Source organism: Dunckerocampus dactyliophorus, chromosome 2 (assembly GCF_027744805.1).
Source record: "Dunckerocampus dactyliophorus isolate RoL2022-P2 chromosome 2, RoL_Ddac_1.1, whole genome shotgun sequence".
Taxonomy (NCBI): domain Eukaryota; kingdom Metazoa; phylum Chordata; class Actinopteri; order Syngnathiformes; family Syngnathidae; genus Dunckerocampus; species Dunckerocampus dactyliophorus.
The window spans coordinates 42,656,918-42,680,107 of NC_072820.1; the positions used below are offsets into that span (position 1 = coordinate 42,656,918).

Genomic DNA, 23,190 nt, shown 5'->3' on the forward strand with positions numbered 1-23,190 from the left:
AAAACTCAAGGCGCTTTGCCCTTATTTTTTACATTATTTTTTAAACTCCTATTTGCTTAATGGTATTTAATTTTTTTGTAACACCATCCTTTCTTTTCACGCAGGAAGTGAACAACAGGTAATAGGTATGGTGTGAATGAAGTATCAGTAGCACACATGGAGAAGGGGCAGGATTAAAGAAATAAGCGCCGCCTCTTTCTAGTCCTTTTTCTGAAATGTAGAATTGTACACATTTAGTCACTTGATGTTCCTTAATGTAACTTGTTAAGCATGTCTAAAACAAATAAACCACATCAACCTTTTAAAAAAATAAATGTGGCATAATAGTGACAAATAAGTATTAAAATTTTTCAAGTCAAGAAAATTTTACACAAATTCAAAGAGAATTGCATTCATTGCTTACATTTAGCATTAGCTTGCCCTCAGCGTTATGGTTAAATTATTCACGGCAGTTTTTATTATACATTGGTAAAAATATGTAACATATTATACAGCTCTCAATTTCATGTACTTTCACTGAAGACTTTTTGCAGAGCTATTCAAAGGTAAAGGTTTCCTAATCAAACAAGCATTTTGTTCTGAAAAGATGATTTAATTTGTGACAAGGAGTACATGTGGTACAAACAGCTGAGGTACATTACTATTACATTTATAACATATGATAAAGACATTGTTTTACACTGATCAAATTCAACTAAAATTTACAGAAAAAGCAGACAGGACTGGTGTGACTACCTGACAATTCTTTTTATTTGTACATACTATGAAACATTTGAAATGTGTCACATCACATTAATTGTGTGTGTGTGTCTGATCATCAATATATGCCATAGGTTTGATCTTCCTGTCCATCTCTGTATCTGTCCAGGTAGCGTAGGGGTTGTCCATGTGGGTATTTAACTTGTGGTGGATGGTAAACTGGAGGACGGATGAACTCAAAGACCGGCTCCCTCATGTCTGCAGGAGAAGATATGACAGCCATTTCAACATTAAAAGGCACATCATCTGCCATAAACTTGAGAGGATGAGAAAGACTTTTAGTGATTCACTTTTCACAAGCATAATCTTGTAAGACTTGCTGTTGCGGCCAATAGTGTGACTCACTGAGTGTGTTGTGAAAGGTGCTGGTGACAGATTCGTCCCATTGGCATTGGAAGAACGCCAGGCCTGCAGGTGTCATGCTGTCCTGGTGCTTTCTGTAGAAATCCACTGTTTTAAATGTACGATCTGCCAATGAATGGCTAGAAAGAAGAGGAACATACAGCAAAAATGAGGTATGTCTGCATAATCTAATGAAATTCAACGCAAAAGTTGTGAGTCATGCTCAAGACAGCCACATCATAGAAAAAGATTGAAATGATACTTCATGGTCGCATCTAATGTGATCGCTCCTCGTGCATATGTTAACTACGAAACGAAATCCATAGACTCCAAAATAATCCTGTCAAAATCAGTGGCACGCTCGCTCAAAGATGTATTTTTATAAATTGAAATTGCTCTGCAGTTGTCGTATAGTTTTATTTAAATTTAACCTAATTATTGCGGAATCCTATTACACGCTCCCTTGGTTTAATCCCCACATTTGGGCTGCAATTTGCAATTGGTTGATGAAAAAGATGCCCAAGTCGTCAGCAAAGACAACAAAGCCCTGGCTGCTTATAACATAACAAAATAGGGAATATGAATGTTCCTGTTCACGGTATACATTATCTCAAAATGACTGAAGTATCAAAGTATCAATATTTTGATACGCCTAAAGCTCTGGTATCGGAGGTATCGATATTTCAACATCTATCCGCACACCACTACCCATCATGGAGAACGCGTGGAGAGACGCATAGGATGTGCGGATTTCAGGTTGAAGGCAATCGAATCTAGCGGCTTTTGTTCGGGGGTGCCGGTGGATCTTGGCAGCATGGAGTGGTGTCGGGAGGTCCACTGGGGAGTTTCAGGGGTCTGGACTGCTGTGTGCTGGGGAGGACAGCAGGGCGGGCTCGTGGGCTGATTTGCCTTGGGGCGGGGGTGACGCTGGTAACGACAACGAAAGAAGGAGAGAAACCGGCGGCGTCTGTGCTGAGGGAATTGTGTGGCTGTTCAGTCCCAACACTTGAAGAGGACGATTTTTAGTTCCCAGGAGGTAGGAGGAGGAGGACAGGGATGAATTACATTCCTCATAGGCTACTGTTTAACCAGCCGTATATTACGGCACTCTTTGGAAAAAAGCATATTTTTCAATAAACGTAAAAAAAAATCTTTCTCTGTACTAAATACAAACAAAAACATTACTACGTGAACAGCTGCAGCTTATAGATCGGTGTGGCCTTTATACAGTATGTACAAATCTTTTTTTCTCTTTGTATTTGTGTGCAGCTTTAATGCAGTTTTAATGCGGCTTTAATGCAGTTTTAATGCAGCTTTAATACCGGTGCGCTGTATTCCGGAAATTATGGTATTTACTTGTTTTTCTTCTTCTATCCTTTTAATAGTGAATTACAACAACATTTGGATCGCCCAATAAAATATCTGCCAGCGTTTTTACCCTCACTTGTCGTTTTACAATAATTAACATTTAATGTATTATTTTTTTAATGTGCATTTTTAAAAATAAAACATGTGTAAGTGACATTGTTACATTCCACATCTATGGGTTGCTCCTCAGCCGCTAGTATTTCAAAAGAGCTCCTCAATATGCACTCAAAACACCAAGTGTACCGTAAGTACGACGTACACGAATCGATACACAGCATTTAGCATACAGTCTCAAAGAGGAGGAACATGCAGTGCTTATCATTGTGATGGAAACAAAGCCCGTGTATGTTTTTTTTTTGTTTTACCATGGTGACGGCCTTATATCTTCCTGGAAGTGGATGGCTTCTTCCTGCTTGAAAAGGACGTAAATGTAGCGGTGGAAACCTGTTCCTCTTGCAGGCAAGGGTGGCAGGTAGTGACACAGTTCTTCTCCAGCCTGAACTGCTCCGCCTGGTATGTTTCCACTGTGGAAACATGAATCATTTACTTTAAGGTCATGCATTATCATTATTGGTGCTGTCCAGTGAACAACCTGTAGAATAGACAATAGATCCCTGCCTAGTCGCAGTCACAGTTCCTCATTCGCTTCCCCACATAATTTCTTTTCTGTGCTTTAAATTGTAAATAAATATTGTTTTTAATGGTAACTTAAATAGAAAGTGGTGATGGCACTATCTGCAAGGGGGAAAGTGCTGCAGCTATGAATCAACATCTGAACCTCAGGTTCTACATTTGAACTCAACATTGTCCAGCAGGAACATGCCTTGACAAGACATACAGACCCTTTCCAAAAAATTAGAATGTCATGGAAAAGTTGTTTAATTTCCATAATTCCATTCAAAAAGTTAAACTTTCATAGATTATAGATTCAGGGCCTACAATTTTAGGCTTCCAGCTCATTAAACCCATGAAAACAGGAATTAAAAAAATTAGAATACTGTGAAGAAATCAGCCCAAATTTTGCAGGGCATGAATGTTTTAAACTGAGTGTCACACACTAATCATCTACTAAACTCAAATCACCTGCACAGGCTTCCCCAGGTGTCATTAAATTGCTTCAGTTTGGTTCAATTGTCTCAGTTGGGTTCAATATGGGGAAGACTGCAGACATGACAACTGGCCAGAAGACCATCATTGATACCCTCCATAGGATGGGTAAGCCACAAAAGTTCATAGCTAAGGAGGCTGGTTGTTCACAGAGTGCTGTGTCCAAGCATATCAATGGAAAGTCTAGAGGAAGGGCAAAATGTGGCAAGAGAAGATGCACCAGCAAAAGAGATGACCGTGGGCTTCAGCGGATTATCAAACAGGGAAGATTCAAGAATCTGGCAGAGATCCAGAAAGAGTGGAATGAGGCGGGAGTCACAGCTTCAAAAACCACCACATTCAGACGCATCCGGGAGATGGGCTACAACTGTCGGGTTCCTCGGGTCAAGCCACTTCTGAACCTGAGCCAACGTAGGTAGCGTCTCCACTGGGCCAAGGAGAAGGAGGACTGGACTGTTGGCCAGTGGTCCAAGGTCCTCTTTTCCGATGAAAGTAAAGTGTGCCTTTTATTTGGGAATCACGGTCCAAGGGTTTGGAGGAAGACGGGTGAGGAACAGAACCCAAGCTGCCTGAGGTCCAGTGTCAAATATCCACAGTCCGTCATGATTTGGGGAGGAACAGAACCCAAGCTGCCTGAGGTCCAGTGTGAAATATCCACAGTCCGTCATGATTTGGGGTGCAATGTCCGGTGCAGGTGTTGGTAAACTCTGCTTTCTTAAATCCAAGGTCACCGCAACAGTCTACCAGAATGTTTTAGAGGACTTCATGATTCCTTCTGCTGAGGATCTGTATGGAGATGCAGATTTCATCTTCCAGCAGGACCTGGCCCCTGCCCATACCGCCAGAAGCACCAAAACCTGGTTTGATGCCCATGCCATCACAGTGCTTGACTGGCCAGCCAACTCACCGGACCTAAACCCCATTGAGAATCTATGGGGTATTCTCAAGAGGAAAATGAGGGGCACCAGACCCAACAACAAAGAAGAGCTGACAGCAAGCATCAAGGAAATCTGGGCTTCCATAACTCCCAGGTAATGCCACAGGCTGATTGCTTCAAGGCCACGTCGCATCGAGGCAGTGATTAAGGCAAAGGGATTCCCAACCAAGTGTTGAAGATTGACATATCGTTTTAAAAGTACCATATTTTGATTGATTGTGATCCTAATTTCTTTCTTTTTTTCCTGCAAAAACAGAAGTAAATGGTGATTTCTTCACAGTATTCTAATTTGTTTAATTTCCTGTTTTCGTGGGTTTTATGAGCTGGAAGCCCAAATTATGTAAAAATAAACAATTAAATACTTGAAATCGTTTAAATTGTGGGCCCTGAATCTATAATCTATGAAAGTTTAACGTTTTGAATGGAAGTATGGAAATTAAACAACTTTTCCATGACATTCTAATTTTTTGGAAAGGGTTTGTAATGTGGTATAAGTTCATGTTTTTGAAGTACAATACTGTATACTGTATTCCTTTTGCTTCTTAATGTGTAAAACTGAATTTTAAATGTGTTTCATAACAGAGCGAGGCATATTTTAGGGTTTAGAGCAGCAAAAATGGGCCTTTTATTGTAATATGACTTTATTTCCATACTAATAACTTTTCTACCAACCTAATTTTCCAAAATTTACTTCATTTTGTTATTTTTTTTTTCATGATATCATGACTTCAAAAAAACATTTTCTTCCATATTTCAACTTTATGCTATTAAAATGACATTTTCTCATTTATTTTTAAGTTATATTTTTAGTCTGTGTTGTGGGCCAAGAAAAAAAAAAAAACAGCCACGGGCTACAAACGGCCCTGTCATACACAAAAAACATATCATTAATGTTTTCCTCAAATAGCGGCTTCCACTCTAATACACTGTGCCTCAATTAATAGGGGGTTGTGCAAGTCCACTGGATCAGACAAACACCTCTCCTCGAATAAGTGCTTCAATAGATGGTCCCACAAGGTAGATGTAAATACCTTTACTGTTATATCGTATACCACCAACTGTAGCATTATAACATACGGCCTTTTAATAATAATAATGAATAATTTAATAATAGACAGAATAATATACATAATATACATATACAGGCTACATTATATTCATTATATAAATTACACTGACTTACACAAGCCAGTGCAGGTACTCAGCTTCATTATCGAGTAGATGTTCATCTGAAAATAAGAAAAATGTGTTTCATACTGAAAAAAACCCCCAAAAAACATGGTGAAATATTGTTTAAAAAAAAAAAGATGGCAGCCTAACCTGGGGAGGTGAGCAAGAGGGTCCAAAGGGAGCCCTCATCTGCTTTAAAGCTGACCTCTGGGGTGGATGCTGCCTGAGTGACGAAGTAAAATACGTGTCAAGAAAAGGTATCAAGACAATGATAGCTGCAATAATCCATTGTTTTCACATACTTCCGTAGGTGTCAGGTGATTCCCATAATGCACTTGGCTACTGGTTTCCTGGCGATATCGGATCCGCAGTGAGACTCGAGGCAGGAAATATGCCATGGGGAAAAGATCTCTGAAGATCCCGTAGTGGTCTGCCAGTCTTTTGACATGAAAGCAACCACTGCTATTCTCCCACATTTCCTGCACTTGACCCACAGGTATCTTAACTGGGGACAAAAAGAGAAAAGGATTTTTTTTTTTTTTTACCAAAGTCATACTTTTTAAAAATTTGTCTAAAGCTTAATGCCATTTAAGTCTAGGGATAGGCAGAATAATTCATTAGAGTTCTGTCTGTTAGGAGCTCTGATTACAGTAAATCCCGGCATATTCCGGTGTTTAAAAAAATAAAATAAAATCCACATACACTACAGATCAAAAGTTTTAGAACAGCATGATTTTTTTCAGTTATTTTTTTAAATTCAAGTCGTTCAAGTCCAATGAATAGCTTCAAATGGTACAAAGGTGAGTAGTGAAGTGTCAGACGTTTAAAAAAAATGTAAGGTTACCCAAAAACTGAGAAATAATGTGTACAAAAAGGCCTCTTTCAGGGACCACAACCTGGGCCAACACTTTAAAGCTGTTCTGCAGAAATGGAGGTTGATCAAGCCTTGGCAGTTGGTGCAACTAATTCCTACAGGTGTTCCAAGTTGTGGAGTTCTTACTACCTCCTCTGTCAGTGTTCGGAACGCGTGAACATCAGTTGAACAGCACTGTACTGGAGAAAGTAATTTGTTGCTACAAAAATGGTAAGAAAAAAGCGAATTAACAATGGAAGAGAGACAGACCATCTTAACATTTAAAAAAGTAGGTTTTTCCTCCAGAGAAATTGGAGTGTTCGAAAACTTTTGCCCGGTAGTGTATGTCGACTTTTAAAAAGATCTCTGTCCACATGAAAGCGCATTCACCTGCTGTCATATGCATTATGGACAATGATATCATCGCACATTATAACGCAGCTGTTCATCAATATAGTAATATATTAGATGCACAATGCCGTGCACTTTATCTTTAAAGTGAGTGCTCGCTGGAGCCCAGGAAACATGACTGCTTTTTGAAACCAGCACCCATATGCCAAAAGCATCATTACTCCTGTTGTTAAGTAAGGTTTAAATACAGAGACAGAATGTCACACATTTCTGATGACACAACCTACTCATCCACACTAAAATGTAGCAAAAGCTTTGTTTTTCAGGACAAAAACCTCTGTTTACTTGTGGACGACAGGCCAAAACACACACTAATACGCGCTCTTGGCAATGGTGCAATGGTGAGTATAGCTTTAGATTATTTTCCTTTCCAAGAATTGTGTGCAACATCAGAGGTTTCATTACATCTGTTAGTGAACCTACATGTGCGCAAACGACAGGCCCTCTCCAGCTCCACATTCTTCCTGTTCTCCTTCATCACCAGTCTCCTCTCCCTCAACACTTTGGTTCTTGAAGATTGGCACCTATGTAGTCCAATGTCCACTCGCTCAGCACCTGCAAAACACAGCGAAAGAGAAGTGTTTAATCAATGAAGGCTTAGACACCTACAGTGGCTTCATCCACTCTATTCACCATGTTCAGGATCGGCCTTCTCCACATATGCTTGGTAGGTCTTCCACCAGACCGGCTCTTTCTTCGCCTCTTCAGCATGTCTGAAGTAGCGGTTGTAGCTGCGATATTTCTCCACTGTGTCAATGTTTTTAACATCAATGTCTTCATTTGGCATGGGACCCAATGGAGGAGTCCTTCGACAGAGGAATGCTGTTATGTGGAAACACAAGCAGATAGAACATCTACCAGGCAATTCCAAGTGAAAAAAAAATAGTCATTCCTCAAAAGCATCATGCAGTACTTATCAAATCTAAACTAACTTACAAAGCTCATTCTTGATTTAAATGAATCCTACATTCACTTCATCAATTACCTACAAAATATACACTTATTTATTATAATTTGAAGGGGTTATCGCTAAATGTACATTTAATTAAATCACAGGACCAAGCTCTTGTCCACGTGATTTGATTCCATGTAGCACTGTTACAAAACCAAGACTCTGAGCACGTGCGCTCTGTTAGGAGAGTCCGTGGGGACGTCCTTAAAAATGCATTTTTTTCCATATGATATCGGTTGATTACTTCTTCATCCTGAATTTCGTATAGGACTTATATTAACTGTTGGGTTAGGGTGCTTGGAAAGTTAAGTACACCTTTAAGCCTTTCAAACTCATGAATCTGAGCTTCAGGATAGGATAAAATGTATATATGATATTAATACATGTTAATATCTATCAGCAGACAAAATATAATTAAAATCTGATGGGTTTTTTTTTTTACCCGGAATTACTACATGTCGCGTTTGCGTTGTTGTCCTATTTAAATATAGATGCGTTGATTGTAAATATAAAAGCAAATAAAATATGGATAATTTTGATATCTATCCATCCATCAATTTTCTTTGCCGCTTCATTATAACAAAATCATGGTAAAAATACATTGATTTTCTCAAATAAGGAGTGGATGATGGTCGATTTTATACATTCCTGTCTATATACATCGATGATAACAAGGTGAATTTATAGTGGTTAGTGTGGGGTGAAAACGGAAACAGCGTGAATGCTGCACTGCAGCGTGAGGCATATGCATGAAATATATGACACTTGATTTTCTTCCCTGGACTTTTGATGATCAAAAATGTAAATGGCTACTGCGTTGACTTTTAAAACTGATTTTCACAGCCTGAGTTATTATATCGTTTGTAGTACGGTTGTACTTGCCATGGTCCGTGGTTCGACCACAGCTTTTGTCTTGACTCAATGTTAAAGCAATGGGCACCAAAGGCACTATTTTCCGGTATAAAATCTGCTCTAACTTCTTTGGGGTAGAGAAGTGAATGAGGTATCAAATTAAAGTTCAAGTCATGCTTTATCAGATAGATTTTATCACATACTTGATTTTACAATTTTCAACATGTTGTAACAATGCTACTCCATGCGAAAGTACTCCATGCGAAAGCTGTAACGCTACCAGCACTGAAGCTAAAGCACCGAAAAGCATACAAATCACAAATGAACAAAATGTCATCACTGTACCTGTTGTGACAAAAGTCCTAAGATTGTTGACCCCTAAATCAAACCTATTTCGTATGACACTTGTATACACCGTGCGCAGCGCCATCTTGGATACAGCACACTTCTACGGTGGCCGAGGGGAACAAAGGTAATTCAAGTACACTCGTTTGTTTCAAAACTAGGGGATCGGGGATGGACGGTAAAAGTAAGCCTATAAAAGCAATAATGATTATAAAAATAATATTATTATTACGTATAGGTAATTGACTAAATTCGTTTATCATATAATTAAAAATAATACATATGAGCTCTATATACCTCATTATTTAAAACTAAAATATGATGACTGTTATGTTTTCGTAATTGGTATTTTTCTGATTGTACGTTAAGGCAGCATTGTGACGTCATCGGGGAAGAGTCATCTGACTGCTCATCTGTCTAATACGCTTCGTGAATGTTCCTGTGAGGCCGTAATGATTCTTATCTTTGGTTTATGCTAAATACAAGATGGAATAATTTATATGTGAATTTATTATTCGCTTTCAGATTGTTTTTGTTATGAAGGGCCCAGGCTAACGCAAACATTAGCTGGTCATTCCAATTGGCTACGTAGATGTGGGTTAGCTCAAGTGTGCGTACCTCAGCATGAACTGCTCCCTGCTTTGTTGTCGTACCATCACGCATTTTATTCAGTGGGAGCTCCTGTTTTGCTGCACATTGTTTCCACCAAGTGCTACGAAGTGATATAGTCATTTCCTACAACACGAAGTACAGGTAATGTGATGCCGCAATGTTAACTATCTATATATGACACCGATTCTCAAATGGGGTACTAGAAAGCGGTGGACGATGCGATGCAAATGTTTGATATCGATCCAGTATCAAGTAAATTCAGAGCAAGTACCGATACTTTTTACTTGAATTTTTTTCTTGTAGATTATGAAACGATTTTGTGAGCGTTTGTAAATCACAGTCATAATCAAACAAAAAAAGATTTTTGGGAAACAAAAAAAGATTTTTACCAGCAAACTTATTTGCGAAAAATGTAACAATACATCCATCCATCCATCTTCCATGGCGCTTATCCTCACTCGGGTCGCGGAAGCATGCTGGAGCCTATCCCAGCTGACTTTGGGCGAGAGGCGGGGTACACCCTGAAGTGGTTGCCATCCAATCACAGGGCACATATAGATGAACAATCATTCACTCAACAATCGTTTAGAGTCGTCCTTGATATTGATACTATCATTTATTTGGATATATTTTTAAAGGTATATGTTTTAAAAAATAAATATCAATTCCTAAATAATTTAAATAGCTATTTAGTAATAATTTGAATTGGAAATTATGATATATCCTCAGTGTTAGTTCATATGATTAAAGCTGTTCTGTATTTATTATCTGAAAGCCAGCCAGAGTGTTCCCAAACCAGGATGGTTTGACCCAACTTGACATGTGCCAGTTGTGAGCCGTGTGCCGAAAATAGACATTTTTATGTGCATGTCAAGTACGCACATGACGGTCTTTCACCTGGTGGTCACGGAACGTAACTGTTGAGAAAAGTGGAGTTGTACTATAATCCCAAAAGGGGGTACTTTTAGGTGATCGTTATTTTTTAGTGCACAAATCTTTATTTGGAATTAAGTTGATTAATTATTTGTTAGTTATTTTGTAAATTAGTTTACATTTCCCAATTTTTCAAACAAGACTACTTCAGATGATCACTGTTTTGGACAGCAATACATCAGATAGTGATGCTACAGCACTGTTTTACAACCCAACCAACCTCTTGATTGTTATGTTCTCTTTTCAGAGATGGAGTCACAGAGTTCAAACCTGACCTGTGCCATATGTCTAGAGCGCTTTTGTATTCCCGTTACCATCCTCTGCGGGCACTCATTCTGTCAAAAGTGCATCACAGCCCATTGGGACACAAAAAGCAAGTCTAATATTGGACCTTGCTGCCCCATCTGCAATGAGAAGATTGACTCCAGACCCAATTTTAAGTGTAACGTGGCCTTGTCACACCTGGCCCAAGCTCCAAACACCACCGGGCCGTCCTACAGAGAGTGCGGGAGTGAAGAAGCTGAATCCATGCTGTGTGATCGCCATAAAAAGCCTCTAATTTACTACTGCACTAAAGATAAAATGTCAGTGTGCTGCGAGTGTGCCATATCTGAGTGTGCGAAGCATGACAAGGTCCTGTTGGAGACAGAAAAGCAAAACCAAAAGGTACGGTATGACTTGCTGCCCTGAAAGCTTGTCATTTACACTGTCCAGTTTAGGCTTGCAATAAAATTTGAATGGTGCAAATAGTGGGGGAAAGGCACATATACTTTTATCATAATAATGATACATACAGGGGAGAAAGGAAGCCCTCTGATTCGTGCAAATAATGGAAATGGAAATAAAACTGTCAAAATCTGTCCTCAAAGTGTCCAATCAGATTAAGTGTCAAATTGTCATCCCCAATGCTGCTCACAGCCCCTCGGAGGCACATTTGTGTGGTATACATGCTATACTAAGGAGATGATTGCAAACGTTAACTATTGCAACTGTCTTAATATGTGAATATGTTTTCTGGGCAGCTGTTACTGCAACAGAAGAAGGAAGAGGTGGGGAAACTCATTGAAGAAACAGAAGAAAGTATTAACATCCTGGCTGAAAATATCAACAAAGCTAAGGTAATTGTCACATTACATAAATTTACACTTGATACCGTCTCTACCTACTTGTTATTAGGATGAATAGAAGGTAAACTCGTTTAAGTGAGAGTTTGCAAACGTACATATAATTCACGCGGATTGTTAATCAAGTTTGAAGTAGTGGATCATACCACAAGCTGTTCGTAAGGTTTTGTTTACATTGTTTAGCAAGATAAGGCGGACAAAATACACAAAACACCAAAGTACCACTAAAGCAAATTGCAACCACAATAATAAACATACTTTAAATAGAGCATTAACTTTATAAATGCTGATTTTTTTTTTTTTTACATTTATTCAATCGTACATATTTGCTATGTTAACATAATTATACAGTGGAACCTCGCTTTCCATGATTAATATATTGCAGAGGCTTTTAACACTTTTAATATAAAGTATTAGTTTTACAAGCAGAAAACAATGCGAAATTCATGTCAATGATGAGTGAAAGGGGTAAATGAACATTAGAATCATTTTTACCCTTTTACCCTAGACAACAGTCAGTGGTGAGAAAGAAGGGCAGGGAAGAGCCACACAGATACCAACCCACACACTTTGTTAGCACTACTTATTCTTATCAATTCTTGGAATCGAGTTGTATTTCTCACCTTATTTATCAAAGTGCTGGCAAATGTTATATCCAAGAATGCACGGAAAACAATTGTGTGCTCACACAGCTTTGCTGACATCAACTGATGCAACCACACGAGACAGCGCGTTATGACAGAACATGTCATACAGGGGGAAAAAAAGCACAGAGACTGTCTGAAAGCCTATTCTAGCACTCAGAGTTACGCAGTGCGCTTGAACGCCTCATCACATGAACAGCTGCATTGACAGTGCTGGGAACTCAGCGCTTTATAGATCCGGCACCGACAGGAAGAAAGGAGACAGACACAGAGTTACACATATCATAAAGATGAGTATTATTCAGTGTCCGGAGTCTGTCTATAGTGTCCCAACTCTAAAAGAGCCACTATCCATTCTTCACAGACTGAGACTGAGTCCCCAACGTGTGGATGCTTAGTTTGGGCTACTTTTTGACTATTTTGTTAGGCGCAGTGGTTGATAACCAAGACTGTATAAAAACTGAGACATATTTTGGGTAATAATTTTTGTCAACATCCAAATCCTACAAAAACCGCGGCATATGAAAACCGAGGTTCCACTGTACCTCTCAAAACTATCCTTCCAGGTGTACCTAATTATGTTGCCAGTGACCGTAAATGTCCATACCATGACATTATCGGAAATGACCACAAGCATGTCCGAATACTTTGAGAATTCCCTTTATGGCATCTGTATGGCTCTAGAAATAAAACAGGTACAATAGGTACACTAACATTGCACCTAAATAGTCAAAGATGATATTTTATAGTATTATTGGTTATTTTGCTCTAACCAGGAGACATTGCAGCAGACATCCAGTCGGGTCACAGCCAGGTTCTCCACTTTGATAAAAGTCCTGGTCGACCAGCAGAAAGCCACCGAGCACTTCATCGAAGAGCAAAAAGAGGCGGCCATCTCTGAGGCACAGGCACGGCTCGCTGAACTGGAGACAAGCGCTGAGACGCTGAGAGTGAGCCAGGCCCAGATAGCAGCTCTACACAACCTTTCCGATACCGACTTAATTAAGGTTTGGTCTCACTTTTGGTTCATTGGAATGTTACTGTATATTACTGCATGCTTTGTTTTCGTCATAAACAGGACTCTACAGGACTGTACAGGATCACTAAACTCTGTCATACTTATAAACCACACAAACAGAAGGAAAATGTCAACACCTGTTTGGATTAACCCCTTTTAGGGCAAAATAACGAACATAACTTGTATTATTTATTGCTGCGGAACAATGTAAACAGTTTGGCAGCTCTAGCAGCATATTACATGATTGATTGATAGTTAATGGTACTTGAGCCTTTGTAGGAAAAAAGAAAATAAAAACCACAAGGGAAATGAAATATATGATATAAAGAATATGTAAATAGGTGCATAATGTAATAGTAATGGCAAAGACCTGTTCTGATCCTATACTGTTGAACTTATAAACAAACGCTTTCGTTATTACAGTTCTTGGAAAAAACAAGGTATCGCTTTCTTAAATGTATTTTTTTTTTCTAAAAAGCAAACGATATAACACAACATTCATATAGTTTACATATAGTTTACATTATGGGAGAATGTATTGTAGTCCTCTACAACCATGGGTTTTTATATAAATATACAGATATTACTTTAATTTCTTTTTCTTTGCTGATTGGGAGATACAGTACGGTTCCATTGCTTATACGCTAACCATTCCGCAGCATTTATACTATTTTCGTATGCTTTATTATTGTCTTTACAGATGCATAACATTATTTTGGCAACTTAAACCTCTCCACTTATAGAACGTGACAAAAGCACCAAGGAATTACTCTCTCTTTTCTGATCCGTATGTTCTATTAGGAATCCATGCTCATAGAAGTTCCACACCTCAAGAAAACTTCCTCAGACATAACGCCCAACCTGCAGGATCGTTTAAATGGCGTCACGGAAGTCCTTACTCGAGTCTCCAAGCTGGTTGTTGAGGACCTTGATAGAGCTGTCTGCACCGCTGTGGGTCACGACAAAGAAGGTAAACACCAACACAAGACCACCCTCCTTCTCCCTTCTGTCTTCTTACACCTGTCTCCACCAGGTTCTCCTCAGGAGAAGAGGCCCATTCTTGCTGTGGTTCCCAGACCAGCTGCTGCATGCTACCCTGGTGGGAAGGAGGGCCTCAGTGAATGTAAGTCCTTTCATTGTTTTGCCTGATCTCTTCTGGAAGGTTGTCCCAGAGAGTCAGGGCTCTGATAGTGAAAGCCCGATCACCTTTGGTCTTCAGCCTGGACTGCGTAATGACCAGCGGTGTCTTGGCTGAGGATCGTAGGTTACAAACGGCACATATCGGGTAAGGAAGTCTGATAAATAGGGGTGTGCCACTCCAAAAAAGACCTTAAAAGTTAAAAAGCAGGGGTAGTGTGCTATCTCCTATTTGGTCTGGTGAGGAGTTATTTTGAAAAAAGCTGGAGTTTGTTAATTTAAGCATTACAATAGTTGAGCCAACCACTGTTGCGATAAAGTGGCATTGATTGTGTCACCTGTCTTGTCCATGTTTAGCTGCCCAGAGTTCACGGCCATCCAGTTTTTCATCTAATTTAATCATTTGATACCATAGCAGTCCAGGGTCCACGTCGTAACATGAGGTATTTAGCACACAAAGATATTACACAGAGATTTTTAAAACTTTTGATTAAATAACCAGAACAGTGCATGTGACATGGCAAGTTGAACAGTAGCCTACCAGAAAAGTCATTCATCGCCATCCTCCTCTTCCTCCTCCTGGGAACTGAAACCACTCACGTCGTCTTCTTCAGCATCACAATTGAACATCCTCATAATTCCTTCGTCACACACTTCGTCAATCTCTCACTGTCTGTTTTGTTGTCGCTCTTTGTGTCACGTTTGTGCTGAGCCGTTAGCCATTTAACTTGAGCTAAAGTTCTTCATCATGCCGTACTCCAGCCTTTCGAAACCCGTTGGTGATAGTGGACGGTTGGCGGTTCGAGTAGTCCAAACAGAAGCTGTAGTAATTGTAGACTTCATCAAACTTTCTTAAGACGTGTCAGAGATTGCTGAATAAGACTTCAAAACGTGATATTAGCTTCCACTTCACTCGTCCGTTGATACTTCCTGAAGCTGCATTCTAAGCATCAGGGGAAATGTGGTTTTTAGTCATAAATTGGCAGCAGGGCTCAAAGCATGTGGAAAAATTAGCAGCTTACACACTGGGAATTACTGTAGATAAAAGTAAAGTTAGGGGAAATTGCTGTATTGTTTTTTGTTTTACAGTGGGCCCTATCTTCTTTTTACACGAGCACAATAATTAAGAATCTCAAACCATAGAGTATATATAATATAGTCATTTTTACACTTTTACACAGTTTTATGAGGGTTACATGTCCATTATTTCCTATAGGAAGACTTGTCGAGCAACCTTATAGATAAACTGAGAGCTGTGACAAGTAATAGCATGTGTTTCCTGTCTTCCTCATTACAGACAGATGCTCGTTGACCTTTGACCCCCACACAGCCAACGGCAACCTGTTTTTGTCCCAAGAGAACCGAAGGGCGGAGCACTTGACTTCGGGGCTGCGTCCTGTCGTAGAGCACGAAGCCCGCTTTGATCACACCTGGCAGGTGCTGTGCATTCAGGGCTTCCAGCATGGCCAGCACTACTGGGAGCTGGAGGTGTCCAAACCGTGGGCATGCCTGGGGGTACGTACTGCCTTTATACTGTACACTTGACTCCTTATTGTCTTATTCTGCTTTAAAGAAACGTCCAGTGGTCTTTCTGACGTTCTTCATGGGAGGTCATGGAAGGACAGTGGACTACTTTTTGAAATAAAAATGAACAGAAAAACAAAATAATCCATTAAGTCAAAAATTATGGCAAACTCGCTCACTCCACAATACATTCATGCACATAATAAAGACAAGTCAAAAGAAAAGTCAATTGCGATTGCTTCTCCCGAGAGCTGATGAATGATAGCCAGTGCACCTCGCCGGCCAGGGCGATTGGCTCCACTCCCTGAGCTGGGAGACAGGGAGAGTGAGGAGGAAGTGTCGGCCATCATGCAAATGACACAGTGCAGTATTCATGTACATTTTCAAGTCTGTTTGTTTGCTTTAGTCCAGAAGTATTTGGACAAGTTTTGATTTTTCCCTAATACACCACCACGGTGGATTTGAAAGAAAAGAGTCACATGGAATTTAAGTGTTGACAAAAGTATGGAATTTTTCATTTTCACGGCTCAAAATATTTTGGATAATGGCATCAAAGTACCTCTGGGTCTGACTGTGTACAGTTAGTATTCATACCTTTTCCACATTTTGGTAAGTTGCAGCCTTGTTCCAAAATTGAATAAATTCATTCATCAAACTGCCCAAGGATAAGTGTTCCAAGTAGGGGTGTCCTGATCCGATATTGATATAGGATATCGAGCCGACATCAGCAAAAAAAAATCAAGTACAGGCCTGCATCTAAAATTTCCGATACTGGGACTCCGATACTAGCAGTTGATTCCAGACTTCGCCCCGGTACGTCTGTCCAGCAGTAGCCGAATAGATCCACATGATCACAACAGCGACGTGTGCTAACATGTTAAGCACGTAGTAGGAGCGATGTTGGCCGTGTGTATTTTTTGTTAAAGTCCGAAAAAGACGTACCAGCTGAGTGCTTGTCAAGTTTCCCGTGGTGGCACACAACCGAGGAAGTTTAATACGTCCAAACTCATCACACATTTGAAGCAGCAGAAACTCCCACGGGACGACATCTATAACAGAAAAGATGAGCAGCCCCTGACGGTGGTGAGTAAAGTCGGGTTTAAACGCTTCATTGCGCACCTTGAACCTCACTATATTATACCTTGCCCGCCACTACATTGTGGATAAAACTATATCCCCACATGCATAAAGAAAGAAATGGGTTTTTCTGTTGTTCTCTGTTTCAGTGATACCACTTGATAAAGCTTTTTCCAACATTCCACACTACAAAATAAGTAATAAAAGCATATATGATTTGTGCCGATAACGGATTGATATCGGTATCAGCTGATATTCAGGGCTGCAGTATCGGTATCGGATGGTGAAGTGGAAAAAGTTGTATCAAAGTTGTATATGGCATCATATTCAAAAAGACTTGAGGCTGTTATTATAAATTGTATATTGTACAGTAGATTGAGCAAAGGCTGTGAATACTTATGGACATGTGATTTCTTTTTTTTGTTTTGTTTTTTTTATTAATTGGCATTTGTCATTTCAAAAAAACTTTGTTCATGTTGACATTATGCAGTGTTGTGTGCAGAATTTTAAGGGAAAAAATAAATTTATTCCATTTTGAAATAAGGCGCAGGCAAAGTGCCGTGAATACTTTCTGTAGATAAAAAGCGGAGGCTACTTTTTCAGTAAACACGGTGTTTCAACTAGATTCAGTCAACTTGCCAAAGGCAGTTAAAAGATTAACGTGCAAAACGACACAAACCAAAATAATTCACACGGCAACCCGCAACATGAGACGTTTGTAGGCTGGTCCAACATTATTATACAGTAGACTCCTAAGAGAGAATCCAGGTATAGCACGGCCAGTTCAACGTATCACCCAAATAAAAGGAAGTGAGCAGTTATTTAAATAATTTGCAAACATTTCAAAACATTTTTCATGCTGAAATTATGCAGTGTGTTTAAAATTTGGAGGGAAAAAAGATTGTTTCAAAGATTGTCAGGGTTTACGATACATTCATTTATTTGTGGCGGGCCACACAAGTACATTTGGCGCTCGCTAGCTGTTCGCCCTCACTCATAAACACATTATAATGGGTCTGTTTGTGAAGCAGCAGGAAGGATCAGTCTTTCCAATGTAACAACTTGGAAAGATTCACTCCCCTCTGGATACTTATTTTCAAATAGTGATAAGTGACAAATATAGCAACTTTCCCTTGTCTTGGTCGGGCTGTCACGAGACATTCAGTTCACGAGACGAGACAATACACGAGATTGAGTCTACACCAACGAGACGAGCCAAGATTGTACTATTACTTTTAGGAAAACTACAATGAAAAAATAAAAAATGTATATGACAATATCTTGGAATCTACTAATATAAGTTCTACTACATTACACTCTACTGCACTCTATGTGTATGCTAGCAGTCCCGCCTTCACTCACTGAGACAGAGACTGTATCACTGACAAAAGCGCTCACTCCGTTCATGCCGTTGTTTTATGGTACAAACGCGCCAAGGTGCTGAATACAATGCACAGAGTGAATCCTTTTCCTGCCTGTTTGGAGGCGGGAGACAAAGAAAACAGACAGGCATGCGCATGGCAATGTATTGAGGCCGGCAAAATTATTTAGTTTATTATCATTTATTGTGTGATTAATTAACTTATTCATTAATGTCCCAGGCTTGGTGCTCACGAGACATTTTTTTTCTGAACGAGAACTCCTGTCACGTTCTAATCTCTTGGCAGTTTTTGGAGACTGACATGAACGCACGTGTCGCTCTTCTCAACGAGCAATAGGTGCTGCTGTGGGCCGCTCCCCTATCTAAAAGCACTCACTCCGTCTTGTTTGTGACATTTAAAAAAACTGCTAAAAGAATCGACAGAATAAAGTTCATTTGTATTTCGAAAACATTTGTTTTGCTTGACATGTTTTTTTACACCACCACCATGTCTCCCACAGTGTGCATTACAATTACATACATATGCATCATGGTCGAGTATGCAAATTATATAATGACATCCGAATATAACTACTTCTTGACTCTTCCTTCCCTATAATAGGAAATACACATATGAGGTATTTCTATGCTTCCAACCTTGTGGGCACATTTAGGAGTGTTTACATCTGGCAGACGATTGAGGATGGAATGTTAATAAAATCTGCGTATTTATATGCATTCACACGGTTTACCTTTGGCAGCACAGTAGAGTTGTGGTTCGCGCATGTGCCTGGACACTCTTGAATCAGGACACTCAACACAACAACATTCCCGTTCTGTCATCCTCAGGTCACCTACAACACCATCCCCAGGAAGGAGAAAGGCAAGAGGTGCATGCTGGGTATGAACGAGCTGTCCTGGAGCCTGCAGCTGGATGAGGAACAGCTCAGCGCCTGGCACAACGGCCGCAAGGAAACCCTGGCCGGACACTCGCAGCATAGCCGCATTGGCATGCTGCTGGACTACGAGGGAGGGACACTCACCTTCTATGGAGACGGACACGTCAGATTGCACGCCTTCCACTGTGCCTTCACCCAGGAGCTCTTCCCCGCCTGCTGGATAGGGGAAGGCGTCAGCATCACCTTGTGCTCCACATGAGACCCTTAAGTGGCCACAATTTTTTTTTGCATTGTTTTGCTTTTCAGTTTGCTTTTTTCAAACTCCTTAATCCATCAAGGCAGGTGGAAGCTGGAGCCTATTCAAACAAAAGGCAGACTCCACCCTGGACTGCCTGTCAGTTGCAAGGGAAGTGAGTGTGAATTGATCACGCTACATGCTAGTCACCGATGTGCACACCAGTGGCGATTGCTCAGTGACTACAAGGGAAGTTGACTTCCCCTTTAAATTTTAGAAAACGGTTGGTGAAATATGCATTGTTAGACTTACACCTGCATTAAAAGTGCACTAGAATGTGCTTAATTTCATGCGCATGCTGAGCATTAGTCTTCTGTTGACTGATTTTGCTCTCTTGACGTGAACTCGCTTCCCTTGCCAGCAGCATGGATGCTATGGTAAATCTCCATTGAAGCTCTAGATTCAGCTCACGGAAGCTCACAGTGAGAAAGTAAAACCCTGATTGGATAAACCGGTGAAAAACGTCACTTCCAGGGGAGCTGATGTTAACTGGTGGTCCGTGGAGCGGGGCGGTCAGAGGAGTGAGCTGTTTCCGCTATTTTCTCACTTTGTACATACTACTTGTAAGTAAACTACATAATCCCAGCATTTTTTAGTTTTGTTCATTCGGTGGTTCATTGAATCATAACACCGTTGTGGGAGGAGTACCTACCTTGCTAGTTAGCCCATCCATGATGGCAGGAGACTGTGTTGCTAAAATAATATTAAATGCAGTGGTGTGCAGTCAGGGCCAGCAAGCCTCCTCTGCTGGCCTAACCCATTACCAGACGTACTGAGATACATTTACAACTTAAATTCCAATAATTGTTCCATGTATTTGTATTAAATTATCCCCAATATTATTATCTACATGTTTTTGTCCAATCAGATTTCAGTTTCAATGTGTTGCTATGTCAATGTAATCTGCCAAGGACCTTCAGAATCAGAAGCTGTGGCCCTATCATACACACTATCAGCAATGGCTGCTTTGGGTGTTTTTTAGCCAAACAGACCTCAGATTTGCCAGTGGCTGGCTGAGGAGGAGGAAATGATATCTGGTGAGTAGATGTATTTAAAAGATTTTTGTTTTCGTCATGTTAGCAGATGAATATTGATTGTGAACTGCGCCTGTAGTGTAGACCTTTGCAGATGACTAAACTCATCATCACCAAGCCTTTCTTTTTATGCTTGCTGAGCGCCATCTTGACAATCACCTGGTAAAAGTTAGTTATTGATGCTCAAAAGTTACTTGCAGAAATGAAAGTCAGGCATATCGGTGACAATGTCTTGGAAAGTGAAGGGTTAAGTGGGTTTCGTGTCTCAGCAATAATAGTTCTGTGGCGACAGTAACTCCGCTTCATAACACACCTCGTGCATATAAGAGATCAGTATGACATGGTCGCTGTATTTAGCGAGCAGGGATGCATAGACAGGCGGTGTTTCTTGCGTCGTGCATTTTTTGGTAATTAAACGCAAGGGGTCAATAAAGGCGAAGTAGTAGTGGTAAAAGAGCCGCCGCGGGTGGACACTAGTGAGTTTAGAGCCTGCTCGCGTGGTTGGGAGCCAATTGGAACCCGATTCGTTTTTTTTATGTTAAAGGCGTATGTCGTTGGTCAAGATGTGTGGCGACGTCTCTAAACCTTCGCGATGGGGCGATTATCGCGTGTCATCGTGCACATGCTGGCTTGCCACGCGCTGTTGAGACGAGTAGGCATCGACCAATGAGCGGACAGTCATTGATCGACTAATGAGCGGACAGGATGCTAATCGGTACACTATACTTGCCGTGTCACATTTCCCGGAGCTACTTGACATTTCTAAAAAAGAATATAGAGATGTAATGAAAAAAGCGACATGGGAACTGTCAGTGCCAGAATAAACATATCGGGTATGTTTACATTCATTTTACACATTACATTACATTTATGTAAGTTTATCTTCAGTATTAGCAAGATTCGGTACTAGCAAGAGTACTCAATCAACATCGGCCGCTTTTCCTTCTCCGAACTACTTTGATACCCCCAACTTCCCTCCATATCAGACAGCCAATCAAAACCGTGGGAGACTCGTACTATTCACTCTGGATGTGAACACGTTGCTCACGGGTGTCGCTGGTCACAGCCGCTCGCGTGGGCGATGAGTTTCGCCAATCGCAGTCGTTTGTCGCCTCCCGTGTGTGCCGCCCATGAGCAGAGGGAGCGGTGGGGTTAAACACACGCTCTGGTGCTCTTTAAGCAGATTCGTTCGTCGGATTTGACCTATTTTGACCTAATTTGTCTATTGAGATTATCTCTTTTTTGTATTTTATAACATTTTTGTAGCTGTTCATTGAGGTTTAAATAAATCAATTTAAATAATAAACATTTGATATCACGTACATTGGTTTGGTTTGGTTTGGTTTAGTTTATTTGAACATGAAGGTTACAATGGAATACATCTCGTGAATCATTCTTTGACAGTTCCACATGTCCAAAAGGAGTAGGAAGAAGCAAAGCTTATTTAATCCTACCCCCCATCTATTCTACATCTAGTACAGTACATGTAGTTCACTTCCTGGATTCCATGTCATGTTTTCAGTGATAGTCAGGATAACACATAATAGATAACGGTGAGATAACCCTCCCCCCAAAAAAAGAGAGAACATTCATAATAATGATAATAATGATGACAATACTAAATAAATAAATAAATAAATAAGAACAAAGCTTTTTTTTTTCCCTTTCCTTCTTTTTTTTTTTTAACACAACAAAGAAAATTATAAAAAATAAATAAATAAAAATAAATAAATAAAAAATAAAGTTTAATTAAATAAATAAAAAATAAAATAAAATAAAATATAATAGAAAATAAAAAAAATAAATAAAATAAAATAACAAACCTGACAGAACAATCAGGACTCTTCTGCCTTGTATTTAGCAAACATCAACTGCTTGTATTGTTTTTTGAATTTGCTCATCTCTGTACATTGTTTGAGTTCTTTACTCAATCCGTTCCATAATTTAATTCCACACACGGAAATGCTGTGGGTTTTCAGCGTTGTTCTCGTATATAAATGTTTTAGGTTTAATTTTCCTCTAAGATCATATTTCTCCTCTCTGATTGAGAAATACTTAATTAGCTTTTTGGGTAACGAGTTATTATTAACTTTATACATTATTCTAGCGGTTTGAAAGTGTACTAAATCTGCGAATTTTAATATCTGTGATTTTAAAAATAAAGGATTTGTATGTTCTCTATACTTGGCATTATGAATTATCCTCACAGATCTTTTTTGCAGTACAGCGAGTGAGTGAAGATTGCTTTTGTAATTATTACCCCATATCTCCACACAATACGTTAGATATGGTAATACTAAGGAACAGTACAGAGTGTGGAGTGATTTTTGATCAAGAACATATTTTGCTTTATTCAATATAGAGATATTTCTCGCCACCTTTTGCTGTATATATTTAATATGAGATTTCCAACTCATTTTTTCATCTATTATACCAA

At 39.8% G+C, this 23,190-nt stretch overlaps 3 protein-coding genes across 4 annotated transcripts in view; 2 read left to right on the forward strand and 1 right to left on the reverse strand.

Annotated features, from left to right (window-relative positions):
* Positions 1–571: 571 nt before the first annotated feature.
* Positions 572–9,199, reverse strand: mrpl38 (mitochondrial ribosomal protein L38). The gene is made up of 9 exons (XM_054767388.1): positions 9,097–9,199; positions 7,581–7,769; positions 7,371–7,502; positions 5,986–6,188; positions 5,834–5,906; positions 5,697–5,742; positions 2,835–2,993; positions 1,105–1,241; positions 572–957 (listed from the first exon to the last, which is right to left on the reverse strand). The coding sequence occupies exons 1-9, from the start codon at positions 9,179–9,181 to the stop codon at positions 818–820; spliced, it is 1,164 nt and encodes a 387-aa protein (XP_054623363.1). The 5' UTR covers positions 9,182–9,199; the 3' UTR covers positions 572–817.
* Positions 9,200–9,488: 289 nt separating this feature from the next.
* trim65 (tripartite motif containing 65) lies at positions 9,489–22,322 on the forward strand. The gene is made up of 8 exons (XM_054767272.1): positions 9,489–9,849; positions 10,889–11,307; positions 11,664–11,759; positions 13,186–13,416; positions 14,229–14,397; positions 14,461–14,550; positions 15,862–16,079; positions 19,375–22,322. The coding sequence occupies exons 2-8, from the start codon at positions 10,891–10,893 to the stop codon at positions 19,681–19,683; spliced, it is 1,530 nt and encodes a 509-aa protein (XP_054623247.1). The 5' UTR covers positions 9,489–9,849; positions 10,889–10,890; the 3' UTR covers positions 19,684–22,322.
* The window catches only part of unc13d (unc-13 homolog D (C. elegans)), a 57,186-nt gene continuing 54,656 nt past the window's right edge, over positions 20,661–23,190 (forward strand). Inside the window, exon 1 of one of the 2 annotated variants that reach the window (XM_054767267.1) lies at positions 20,661–20,756. The gene's annotated coding sequence lies outside the window, so the exon portion shown is untranslated. Of the gene's footprint in view, positions 20,757–21,505; positions 21,587–23,190 lie in introns of those variants that run through there. The other variant, XM_054767266.1, reaches the window with a different exon arrangement.

Bases quoted from the DNA above. Each gene is read 5' to 3' on its own strand.
- mrpl38 (XM_054767388.1), bottom strand. From the start codon at position 9,181: ATGGCGCTGCGCACGGTGTATACAAGTGTCATACGAAATAGGTTTGAT. The intron at 7,503-7,580 runs GTGAATAGAGTG...TGTGTTTTGCAG, and splicing joins GAAGGCCGATCCTGAACATG to GTGCTGAGCGAGTGGACATT. The intron at 6,189-7,370 runs GTAGGTTCACTA...TTTTGTCCCCAG, and splicing joins GGCCTGTCGTTTGCGCACAT to TTAAGATACCTGTGGGTCAA.
- trim65 (XM_054767272.1), top strand. From the start codon at position 10,891: ATGGAGTCACAGAGTTCAAACCTGACCTGTGCCATATGTCTAGAGCGC. The intron at 11,308-11,663 runs GTACGGTATGAC...TTTTCTGGGCAG, and splicing joins CAGAAAAGCAAAACCAAAAG to CTGTTACTGCAACAGAAGAA. The intron at 11,760-13,185 runs GTAATTGTCACA...TGCTCTAACCAG, and splicing joins AAAATATCAACAAAGCTAAG to GAGACATTGCAGCAGACATC.